This window comes from Eufriesea mexicana, unplaced genomic scaffold, assembly GCF_001483705.2.
Source record: "Eufriesea mexicana isolate 0111107269 unplaced genomic scaffold, ASM148370v2 scaffold325, whole genome shotgun sequence".
Taxonomy (NCBI): Eukaryota; Metazoa; Arthropoda; class Insecta; order Hymenoptera; family Apidae; genus Eufriesea; species Eufriesea mexicana.
This window is the reverse complement of record NW_016908500.1, coordinates 867,994-881,003: the sequence shown is the minus strand read 5'-3', so window position 1 is coordinate 881,003 and position 13,010 is coordinate 867,994. Positions and strand designations below refer to the sequence as shown.

The 13,010-nt window shown below is 24.9% G+C and overlaps 2 protein-coding genes across 4 annotated transcripts in view; both read left to right on the top strand.

Moving 5' to 3' along the window:
• Positions 1-3,007, top strand: part of veli (L27 and PDZ_signaling domain-containing protein veli) — a 3,620-nt gene extending 613 nt beyond the window's left edge. For 2 of the 3 annotated variants that reach the window (XM_017912119.1, XM_017912118.1), the window contains exons 3-6: positions 141-182; positions 419-531; positions 1,605-1,850; positions 2,762-3,004. In XM_017912119.1, coding sequence (XP_017767608.1) covers positions 141-182; positions 419-531; positions 1,605-1,850; positions 2,762-2,920 — 560 coding nt within the window. In that variant the 3' untranslated portion in view covers positions 2,921-3,004. Of the gene's footprint in view, positions 1-140; positions 183-418; positions 532-1,604; positions 1,851-2,761 lie in introns of all 3 variants that reach the window. The other variant, XM_017912117.1, reaches the window with a different exon arrangement.
• A 1,940-nt stretch (positions 3,008-4,947) lies between these two features.
• On the top strand, positions 4,948-11,513 carry Mfe2 (peroxisomal multifunctional enzyme type 2). The gene is made up of 16 exons (XM_017912087.1): positions 4,948-5,170; positions 5,232-5,369; positions 5,540-5,692; positions 5,772-6,044; positions 6,127-6,243; positions 6,773-6,903; positions 6,975-7,046; positions 7,107-7,167; positions 7,256-7,419; positions 7,480-7,603; positions 7,687-7,862; positions 8,286-8,462; positions 10,219-10,336; positions 10,807-11,004; positions 11,078-11,175; positions 11,280-11,513. Exons 1-16 carry the CDS (start codon positions 5,107-5,109, stop codon positions 11,397-11,399), a joined length of 2,184 nt encoding a protein of 727 aa, XP_017767576.1. The 5' UTR covers positions 4,948-5,106; the 3' UTR covers positions 11,400-11,513.
• The last annotated feature ends 1,497 nt before the right edge of the window (positions 11,514-13,010 follow it).

Here is a 13,010-nt window from a genome sequence, read left to right as displayed (position 1 = left end):
TAAATTAATATATAGGATATTTATTCCAAATAATGATCTTGTTTATTTCATAATATAATATTTTTATAATATAAAATTATACAATATATTTATTGATTAATATAACATACTTTGATTAAATTTTTTATTTTTGTTTGTAGATGTGAAAAGATCTATTGAATTACTAGATAAATTACAAAAAGGTAAGTGACTAGCTATATTTTAGTAAAAAGTGAATTTAAACAGTAAAAATATATTAAATATTATTGCAAAAATTACCTTGTTTATGTAGGTCTTTATATTGATCATTCCTTCATAATGTTCTTCGTTTAATTTACTTTCTTATGTAGATCATGTATGTGATTTTACTTTGTAATACATGTTTATTTAATAGGTATAATTTTAATATGTTTATACATGTTAGTCACATAACTTTTAGGTGGCGAAGTACCTGCAACAAAATTAGCTGCTTTACAAAAAGTTTTACAAAGTGATTTTCTCAGTGCTGTACGTGAAGTATACGAACATGTATATGAAACTGTGGACATTCAGGTATAATATAATTAAATATTAGTGCATATATATAATTTATTTAGTTTTTTCATTATGACAACATTTGTTATATAACTGTTACAAACTACAACAATGTAGAAACAAATTATAAGTCATAATATTATAAATTACATATTATAAATAATAAAACTAATAACTTAATTTTAAAGTGAAACTTAATTTTATAAGCTGTTCACCACAAAATTACTACAGATATTGGCTTCACTGTTTTTTTTTTTCTTTTTTTTTAAATAAATGATACATTGAGACTAATCAACTTTTTTCTTATTTTATAAAGTTAAAGAGTTATATTTTATGTAATTAAAGTTATATTTTATATAATTATAGAGTAACAAATACTTTCTTTATGGAAAAATGTTAAGGTAATTTTAAAGTATATCAAATTAAACATTCTCCAGATTATAAAACAATTTATTCAATGTTCAAAATTCTGTTTCTATTTCTAAACATTTATTAAGTTTTCCATGAGTGTTATTTTGATCATTTGTTGACATTAACTAACCAAACTAATTAACTAAAGCCTAAGAAATATATATTATTTTCATATCTTTCCTTTTTATAAGAGGAATAGTCATCTCTTAATAATATATATTAATCTATAAAAAGAAATTTAATAACTATAATGTTCCTAAAAATTGATCACCTAATAAAATAATTTCCAACGTAGAATAAGTTTATTTTAGCATTTTCTGTTACACAGTTCTTCCTGAAAAAAATATTCTTTGTTAATTTTCTAATTATGCAAACTAAAAAAAATAAATAAATGTCAATGTAGTTAAAAGAAATGTGGAAGGTAAAACTTATTTCCATAGCAATTACATTAGAAAAATTTGTTCCTATTACTGTAAACAATGATTTTGGAGAAAATAGTTAACTTTAATTTGATACATTATGGTTAACATATGTTTTTAGGTCATAATGATATTGATTCCCATAGATTTGGTATATGTAATATATTTTTAAATATCACACATTTCAATGATGACAATTAAAAATAGTATTAAAAATAATAAGGATTAAAATAATATCAATAATAATCATAATAATTTTAGGGGTCCCAAGATGTTCGTGCATCAGCTACAGCAAAAGCAACAGTTGCTGCTTTCGCAGCAAGTGAGGGTCATGCACATCCACGAGTGGTAGAACTACCAAAAACTGAAGAAGGTCTTGGTTTTAATGTAATGGGTGGTAAAGAGCAAAATTCACCAATTTATATTTCACGAATTATCCCTGGTGGTGTTGCTGATCGCCATGGTGGTTTAAAACGTGGTGATCAACTTCTTTCTGTTAATGGAGTGGTTAGTTTTGTTATTTTTTTAAAAATATCATTTAGTCATTTTTTTAATAGACTCTAATTTTTTTATGATTATGAAATCATATATAGATTCTAATGAAACACTACTTAGAATTTTTATGTCTAAAACAAAATTGTGTGCTGTGAACTATATATATATATATATATATTATTACATACTTTTATAAATACAATCCAGAAGTATTTAATTTAGCATACATTATACATGTCTATCGAGGAAAGTATTTGGTTTACTAAATACAATCAATGTATGCAAAAGTATTGAGATAAGTATGCAAAATATGTAAAATATAATGTATGCAAAAATATTTTAGATAAGAAAAATTAATTGCTAAAATATTAAAAATTTAGAAACAGTTCGTATACAAAATTTCAGGTAATATATTTTGTAGTGTTTTTATTGTTTTATTGTTATTTGGTATTTTAGAGTAGTTTTCATGAAATTATTAAAGTTTAATATATTCCTCATTTAATGTATAGAATGTGCTACTAGTGACAATGCAAACAAAAATGGGGTAACTTTTCGTGTAAAAATAAATTAAAGATATGGAATAAGATTTTTTCTATTTATATCTTTTTCTTACAAACATTAATTTTGAAAAATTATAAAATTTGTTTAATTAATTGTTTTTTGTTTAATACTTAGCTATGGGGGTTACATGTAATAACAATAGAAATATTTTCAATCATTCCTTATAAGAATTATTCTTACAATTCTTAATGATTATAAATCTAAAAGTGGTATAAAGGTATCTATTAATACATTGACCTGTTAACATTCTTGAGCACAGTCACAAATAAAAATAATTTCATTTATTTATGTGACTATTATAATAAAAGCACTGTTCAGTATACAAACAGATATTACCTGTTTAATGTATATTTGTTTTTCAGTGTGTGGAAGGAGAAAACCATGAGAAAGCAGTAGAACTATTAAAACAAGCACAAAATTCTGTGAAACTAGTTGTGCGATATACTCCTCGTGTTCTAGAAGAAATGGAATTGCGATTTGACAAACAAAGAGCTGCACGTAGGCGCCAACATATGCAGTAAAAATAAAAATTGTTACATTTCATTACTTTCTATCAGTGAACCAACTAACTATCTATATATTGATATCATTTAAATGTTCCTTCATTATTCTTACATTATGAAGTCATTTAAGCAATGATATTTATGAGACTTTAATTTAATAATACTTTACAATTATTGCAACTATTACTGCTTTTTATGTTTAAAATAATACTGTGTATAAATGTTATATAGTTTTAAGAAATAAACTAGAAAAATAAAACAAAATTTGTAGTTTAATATTTCAATTTTTCATTTTGTCATTACTGTGAAATATGATATATTATTATATATTATCGTTATTATTATCGTTATATATTATTATAAAAGTTTCAATAACAACAAATATCCTTTACACATAAAGTGCAAAAATCACGAACAGGATTAAAAAAGATATGTATTTGTAAAATTCTATAAATAAAACAATATAAACAATTAAAATTGTTTTTATTAATTAAAAATTATAAAAATTTAGAAATCAATTTTTAAATTTATTTACCAACACCAATAAATACTAATAATTTATGAAATTTTGAATCAATTTTAGGTTTATTTTTAATAATTCAAATTATTTTAAATTATTTTTATTATCGATACATTATTATCCAAATAATAATTTAGCATTTTTTAGAATTTTTCATATGTATTATAAAAGATCTAAATTCAGGATGATTAATTAATTTATTTCGTATAAATAAAGCATCATTTATTTTAGAATATATATTTATATTGCACGAAATTAATGTTATTATTTTTTTTAATTAAAAATAGTTTGAATAATCGAAGTAACAATTTTTTTAATTTCAATAATAACAACTCTTTAGATTATATTTTACTTTGAGGTCAAATATATTTTTGAGGTACAACAGTAATTACAAATTTATTATTAGCAATTCCTTATATTGGTAAATTTTTAGTTGAATGAATTTGAGGTGGATTTTCAATTAATAATGCTACTTTACGTTTTATTTTAATATTAATTCTTATTCATTTAATTATTTTACATTTTTATGAATCATCAAATCCTGTAGAAATAGAGATAACTATAAAATTTCTTTTCATCCACATTTTTCTATTAAAGATATGTTAGAATTTATTTTAATTTTAATATTTTTTTGTTTATTAATTTTCAATCCCCTTATTATTTTAGAGCTCTAGATAATTTAGAAATAACAAATTCAATAATTACGTCTACTCATATTAAATCTAAATGATATTTTTCATTTGCTTATTCAATTTTGCGTTCAATTTTTATATTACTTATATATTATAAATAATGAAATACTGAGTTCTGATAAATATTATAAATAAATATTATAAGCGTAACAATTAAAATGAAGAATGTAAAATTAATGAATACAAAATTTTCAGTTATCAACCGATGTAAAGTTCGCAAAAAATGTTGATGACCTTAATCAAAATATCAATTTCATATTTTATTTATGAATACCTATATTTATGGTATATGTCATCTTCAAACCGTCATTTATTCTAATCTTTACAAAAATTTCTTTAATAGTAAAAAATTAAGTATGCTAAATTTTCTAAGCTATTTGAAAGATTTCATTGATGATAAATGTAAAATGTTTATTAAATTTCTGAAATTAATTGAATTTCATTTATTATAAAAAAAATCAAACTAGAAGAAATATTTCTATTATACGTTATATGTTACGAAGTATATGATAAATATATTAATTAAACATATTGTAAATACAAAAGTAGTCTAATTTTATATTTTCCCTCCAGGTAATAGTATTATGTGTTGACGTAGATCAGCGCTATTCATGAACAAATCTTCTGTAATTTTTTATTTTATACATAATTTTTAGGTACAAAAAATTAATACTTTTACAAAAAGAAATCATACACATTTATATAAAATCATGTTTATATGTTTTGAAATAAATATAGTGACGATAATATTTTTATACATGCAATAGTATTGGTAATAGGTAGGGGAAACTTTGCTGATTAACTGGACAATACTGGATTATAAATTTATCGAATGAACCAATCTAAAAAGCAAATTATTATGGTGGTGTAAAAGTCGCTGGACTTTAAACAACCTTTAATTTTGCTGGCTCATTACGAAGATTTTATATAAGTTTGGATCGATCAAAGTTTTTAGTTTTTAGCTTACTTTAAGTAACTCTAAATTTGACATAATGAGAGGACCAGACGAATTACGTTTTGACGGTCGAGTAGTTATAGTAACTGGAGCTGGAGCAGGTAATTATTCTTATTTTTTAATCTATTTACATATTATTTATGTTTTTAATTTCCTTTCTAGGTTTAGGTCGTGCATATGCTTTGCTTTTTGCTTCAAGAGGTGCCAGTGTTGTTATAAATGATTTAGGTGGAAGTAGACATGGTGATGGAAGCAATAGTAAAATTGCAGATACAGTTGTCAATGAAATTAAAAGGAATGGTGAGATAATATGTTTAATATGTATTTGACTATTATTATGAATATGTATCTAACATAAAGTTGTATATATATAATTTTGTAATTGTATATATATAATTATATATAATTTTGAAATTAAATGGGAGATTATTCATTTATAATCAACAAGATATATTATGATAAACTAATAGGTGGAAAAGCAGTGGCCAATTATGATTCTGTTCTTGATGGTGCAAAAATTGTCAAAACAGCTATTGATGCATTTGGACGGATAGATATAATTGTTAATAATGCTGGAATTTTAAGAGACAAATCTTTTGCTAAAATGTCAGATACTGATTGGGGTATATATGATTTTTTATTATTCCACATAAACTTTTATTTTCTTAGGTTAAAACTATAAGTATATATGTTAAATTTCAGATCTGGTACAAGGTGTTCATGTAAAAGGAGCTTTTAAAACAACTCAAGCTGCTTGGCCCTATTTTACTAAACAAAATTATGGCAGAATAATAATAACAGCAAGTAACAGTGGCTTATATGGAAACTTTGGTCAAGCCAATTATAGTGCTGCAAAAATGGGTCTTATTGGCTTGGCTAATACATTAGCTATTGAAGGCAGAAAAAGAAATATACATACTAATGTAATAATACCAACAGCTGCTTCTCGTTTAACAGAAGATATATTACCACCAGGTGGATATAATATTTAATACATACAGTAGTTATAACACGTTTTATTTAATCATTAATTAATCTTAAATGTATCATGTTTTAGAATTCTTTGAGCAGTTAAAACCTGAACTAATAGCCCCTGTAGTTGTTTGGCTTTGTCATGAAAAATGTATAGAAAATGGATCCATTATTGAATCTGCATTAGGTTGGGCAGGAAAATGTAAGTATAGAACATAAAATTAGAGAAATAAAGGTATAAGTATTTCTATTAATTTGTGCTTAAGAATTTTACCACAATTATAAAGTGGAAAGCTTTAAACTTTTACAGTTAAGACAATAATAAAAATAAGAAAATTTTTTTCAAACATTATGTTTTAAATCATTTATTATTTATAATTAAAAAAGGAATAGAAAATTTTGTTCTCTTTAATCACTGATAATCTTTTCTTCTGCTACTTCAATATTATGGTTCACTTTACATAATATGAGTTTGTAACTGAGAAATTTATTAACATTTATCTCATTAATATCATGCTCTATAGCAACATATTGCTTTAGTCATAAAAATGATGTTAGCAAAAGTTAGTATTATGTTTAATTTCAGTAATCATTGACATACTGTCACTGATATGTATATTAATGAGTTCAGTTACATAAGTAATAATTTTCAATGAAAAAATTATGCATCTTTTATAAAGAAACAATTATGAAGAATAAAAGATCTATTTAATATGTTAATATTCTTTTAGGTCATGTAATTCGTTCATCAGGATCTGTATTAAGACAAAATTTGTCAAATGAAGTCACCCCTGAAGATGTTGAAAAAAGATGGTCGGCTATTACTGATATGTCAGCTGCTAAACATTTTGATTCTATTGAAGTAAATAATCATTTTTTATTTTATGAAAAATTTATTTTAATAATTTATTAATTTATTCCTATAAATTATAGGAAGTAACAGGACAACTTATGGGTGCAGCTGAAGCAATGAAGTCTGAAAATTCTGCAAATTCTGATTCACAGGTAATTAAAACAATTATTTTGTAACTTAAAATTAAATATTATTATACTTTTCTTTCTCAGGACGATGGTATTCTTAGACATACTTACAACGATCGGGATACCATATTATATGCATTAGGAGGTATAATTATTATTATATTTTGACTATAATTATAATTATTAATTGTCAATGATTATTACAAAACTAAAATATACAATTTTTACTTTAGTTGGCGCTTCTGTTCAAACACCAGCTGATTTTCGTTATTTGTATGAAAATGATAGTAATTTTGCTGTATTACCTACATATTATGTTATTTATGCCCCAATGTATTGTATGGAATCTTCTATATTTGACAAATACTTACCAAATATTGAAGTGAATCCAATGAAGGTAATTTATTTTACATAAATGATTTAAAACAATATTTTTCTTAATTTATTATTATTTCAGATATTACATGGAGAGCAATATATTGAAGTTCATAAACAATTACCACGAGAAGCTACAGTTGAGACACGTTTCAAAGTTGTGGATGTATTGGATAAGAGGAAGGGTGCCTTAGTTGTGGTGCAACGTACGCGAAGATATGAATTTTATAAATAACGTTATTTGATTTTATGTAATAAATAATTCATAAACTTGGATTTATTTTTTCAGATGAAACATTTGATACCAGTAATGGAGATAAATTATCTACAGGACAAATGATAGCATTTATAATAGGAGCTGGTAATTTGCAAGGAAAACGAACATCTTCAAATATTATACCAATTATCGATCCTCCGAGTCGTCAGCCAGATGCATCGATGAAACAACAAACAAATTACGATCAGGTAAAAAATAACTACATTTTTTATATATTTAATAAATTCGAATTTAAATTAACTAACAAATAAATCGTTGGTAATAAATCTGATGTGATAACCATTTATTTATCGCAACATTTTTTCTACATAGAGGAATACTTACTACAATTTTAATAATACATTATTACTTTATTAATTTACTTTATTAATTCCTTTATTAAAATAATATATTCAAAATTGAATAACAGACAGTAATGTTCAAAATGCTATAATGATAAAAATAAATAATGATGATAAGAAAGGAAATAATGGTATACTAGAAATATGTGCTACTTTTATATCACAAAAATACTGTACAGAATATTGTATTTAAAAGATAATGGGCATCATTAATAGCGTATTTTCTTAATTAGTATGATTTTTTAATCATTTTAATTTTTTTATTTATAGGCTGCATTATATAGATTAAGTGGCGACAGAAATCCTTTGCACATTGATTCAAATATATCAATAATGGGAGGCTTTAAACAACCAATTCTACATGGATTATGTTCTCTTGGATTTTCTGTTCGTCATGTTCTTCAAACTTACGCTGGCGGTGATCCAAGCCTATTTAAGGCTGTAAAGGTAGATATTCATATAATTAATGTTATTTGCATAAGGGTGAGGCACCTAATACAGGCCACCTGAATAACTTGCTTGCTTGTAATAATAGAAAAAGAGTGTCAGGTAGAAGGTTTCAAGGAGCAAATAGCATGATATTAATAGTTTTTTTGTTGGTGTAGGCATAGAGGAAATATGAAGGTTAAACTTGTTTTTTTGAATGGGATAATATTGTTTTTTATTTATATTCTGATAGAGCTTTTCAAGATGAATACAATGACCTATAAATGAAGGTCATTTCAAGGTATACAAGGTCAACTGTAGTATCTTACTAAGTTGCATATTGGCGTAAAGTGTTCGAAATTATGACCCTGTACTTCGATGCATTTCCTAAGGTGTGCTGATACGGAAGATAAGTATTGTGTTGATGAGAGCTTATTAGGCACATAAGTACGGTTCTTGCGATGTCTGGGTTGTATGCCTATAACCCGCAGATGATGGGTACGAATACTCGTGCTTCATCCAAACGGCACAAGGTCAGATTGCATAGGGAAATTAACCGCAAGACTCGTCGTCAGCCATAAGGAGTTTTATTCTGGGATTACTTCTGATTTGGCTAGATATGAGGCATTCAGTGGCACTCAACACTGAGTTCTAAGGGGACCGTAAGGAGGTGAGATAAGTTGACTTGGCCGGTGTAGGCCTGCTAGCTTGGCCAAAATTAACTGCACCGCTCAGCGGCTATGATTAATATCAGCTACATCAGCCCTAACCCTCAGATATGAAAGACACTGCACGTCAAATTTCATTCGAATCAATTGCAATGCCAACTATTATACGCTCCTTCATGTTTTCTCTGCTTGCTGATATTTCGCCGTACACTTTTTGCTTCAATTTTCCCAGAAATGAAAATCCATAAGTATTAAGTCTGGGGAATGCATGGGCCACCTATTATTTCCTGACCGACTGGCTCAACTATTTCTAAATATCCTGCAAGACATCTATCTTGCTGGTACCACATTGACTGTCATATATGTCTAAAGGAATATCTTCTAATAGCAGTGGCAAATTTCTACTAAAATCTGGATATATTTGTGACTATTTAATTGATATCGTGCTATGTGCTCCTCAAAATCAAACAACTTTTGCCTGACACTTTTTTTCTATTATTACAAGCAAGCAAGTTATTCAGGTGACCTGTTTTAGATGCCACATCCTACATATTTCAATGCTTTAACACTTTCATGGCAGGGCATTTTGGGCTATATTTTTTATTACCAACGAGCACTAAACCACCATTAATTATTATAAGAAACTATTAAAATTGTTATTATATGAATTTTTGGATATAATAATCATATTCTTTTATTTAAAGTATTAGAAATTTTGAATATAAATATGTGATGCTCATTATTTAATTTGATTTAAATTAGATAGACTACTCTTTTCAACTGTAAAGGATTATACTTATCTTTAGCAATGAATTTAATCAATCTTATCTAACTATACTAAATAAAGATAAAATACTAGATTCACTTAAATGTGACGTTCATTGCCCGGTAACGCCCGTTAACGAGTACAATCACATATAAGGAACATCCGCTGATAATCTCTGCAAGCATAGATATATATACGTAGTATCTGTCATAAAAGTGTTATGCATGCAATATATACAACTGAATCAATTATTTGGTTACATTTCCAAGACTTAAAGTATTGTTTTTCAAATATTTAAATCATTGAATATTGTATGTAAATTAATTTTATTAATAAATTGTAGACTCGTTTTGCAAGAACAGTAATTCCAGGACAGACATTGCGAACAGATATGTGGCAAGAAGGAAATAGAATACATTTCCAAACATATGTTGTAGGAGAAAATTCGCCAGTTTTAACAGGTAAATTAATAGAAATTATATATTATCTATGTTTCACATAGTAACTGTATGAGATATAATATATTATTTTTTATAATATTTTAGAAACAAATGAATAAAATAAATTTTTAATTATATATTTTAACTATTAAAATAACATCCATTTAATTTCATGCTTAACTAAATTATAACTATGCCCTTTAAAATATATTGAATTTTTTATGATAAACTTAAAACACAATTTCATGAAAAATAACTAAGGATAAGCATATACTATTATAATTCTTAACTGACCATATATTTTTGAGTAAAGTACTATTTTTATTATTACATATTTCAAACAAAAACCAGTTGTAGATAATCAAACATGAATTTCATATTTTTCGATTTCATGTAAGGAAATTGTTGAAATTAATCATAAAATTTCATGTAATTACTTTTTTTGTTAGAAATGACTACTAAAGATAATAATTTAAATTTCTCAATTACAGGTGGTTATGTCGATTTAAAACGCACAATATCCATGGAGCCAACAGTGAATCTTGTATCTGGCAGTGAGCCTCTTGAAAGTGATGCAGTTTTTAAAACAATTGGTGAATATGTAAAAGCAAATCCAGAACAAGTGAAGAAAATAAATGGAGTATTTCTTTATCATATTTTAGTGAAAGAGCAACCTAAAGCAATATGGAGTAAGCATATTTGTTTATGTTAATTAAGACTTTCTGAATATAGTTTTCAATCGATTTTTATTATTCCAAAAAGCTCTAGATTTGAAAAAACCTGAAGTATATAAAGGAAAACCGAAATCAGGCACAGCTGATGCAACATTAACTCTTGAAGATACTGATATGATGCAAATGGTAAATCTTCATTTAATATAGATTTATTTATATAATTACTATTATTTCGTGCTAACATGATATTTTAATTAGTATATTTATTATATCAATTACTTTATTCATAGGCTTTAGGTAAATTAAATCCACAAATGGCATTTATGCGAGGAAAGCTAAAGATTTCTGGAAATATTATGCTTACTCAAAAATTAAAAACACTTATAGAAGCTGGTAAATCAAAACTGTAGTATTAAAAATATTGTTGAATTACAGTCGAATTTGTTATTAAATATTTTTATAGCAGTTTTTATTTACTTTGGATATTAGTAGCATGGCTAGGGGCAAAACAGGACTTAAATATTAACATATTTGTTTTATACTGTGAATTTACAAATTATATTTCTGTACTGAATTTTTAATAAATCTAAATATATATATTTTATTACTTTAAATTTTTATATTTTTTTCAATTTTTATCAATATCAAAATAAGATAATCAAATAAAATGGATTAATTTTATTATTATTATGATTTTATAATTATATAGAATTAAAAAAAAATCGTTTGATTCTTATTTGCCTCTATATTATTTACAGATTTTTAAAGTTCTTTTTGTAAAAATTGATTATTTTCAGATTTTAAAAAAGTACATTCAAAATTTGATGTATCTTTTCATTATCATATCTTTGATATTCGAAAAATTAAATTCCTCTTTTCCTTTAAACAAAGATTACTATATTTTGATACCAATTTTTTTCTATCAATAATCATTATTAACCGTAAATTATCAATCTTTTTAATAGATATTTTTTCGTATTTGTAAAAGTAGTACCAATCTAATTGAATAAAATCTGATACATTCACCATATTTAATTGTTGATGCACTTATAACTATTGAATTAACATTTGAAAGTTAATCGTAAGATTTCGTAGACGCAAGATAAGTGCCATACACAAAATATTGAACCTTTGTGGCGGAAAAAAAAGTGAATATCCTGAGGAAAACTTTCCAAATATACTATTTAGACTGCTTAGCTGCATTTTTATTCCGACATCGATATAATTTTGACTATCCTATAATTAAATTTTTTGCAATTATGCCCGAAATATTTCCAATTTCACATAATAGAAATAAAGTATAAAATTTAACGGATATTATAATTCTTTTAAGTAAATTTGCAATTTTGTGACTTTTTACTATTTTGAGTACTAATATTTTAGGTAGTTTTATATATTTACAAAAGTTACAATTTAACTGATTTAAATGATTTTAAATTCCGATTTACTAATATAGCCTAACGCTATCTAATGATAATCATCGTCAGGTGGCTAACCATGCATGTTGTAATTCAAAATCATTGAAATTAATGGATATATATAAGGAAAATTTATGAATTGGTAAGTAATGTGACCCTTCACCCATTACGTCATATAGTCAAAATTTTCATACAATGTATGCAATGCATTGATCACTTAAAGAAACAATTAAGTATACAACAAATCGTACAGAAATACATATGTATATCTTTAAAAAATTAGAGAATAGGCATTTATTTTCTATAAAAATTATAAAATATAGAGTAAATACTATAATGTTAGTTATTTTTATTTATGGTTCAGCATTTAGTAATACGTAAAAATGATTCAGATAAAATATTATAAATTGTTCCTTCAAAATTATTACAGTTACTGATATAAATTTCTTTTTTATTAAATATGACAATCAGTTTACAACAATATCATATCATCATTTTTGTTATTTAGATAATTATTAGCAAACTGAGTAATATTTACTTCAAAATATTTTTTTATTTTGCATCAATATATTATTAAAAGATTAAAATATAGATAAAAATTTT

Coding starts and splice junctions, on each gene's coding strand:
- Mfe2 (XM_017912087.1), top strand. CDS start 5,107: ATGAGAGGACCAGACGAATTACGTTTTGACGGTCGAGTAGTTATAGTA. Junction 6,244..6,772: donor ATTAGGTTGGGCAGGAAAAT/GTAAGTATAGAA, acceptor ATATTCTTTTAG/GTCATGTAATTCGTTCATCA. Junction 7,604..7,686: donor TGCCTTAGTTGTGGTGCAAC/GTACGCGAAGAT, acceptor TTATTTTTTCAG/ATGAAACATTTGATACCAGT.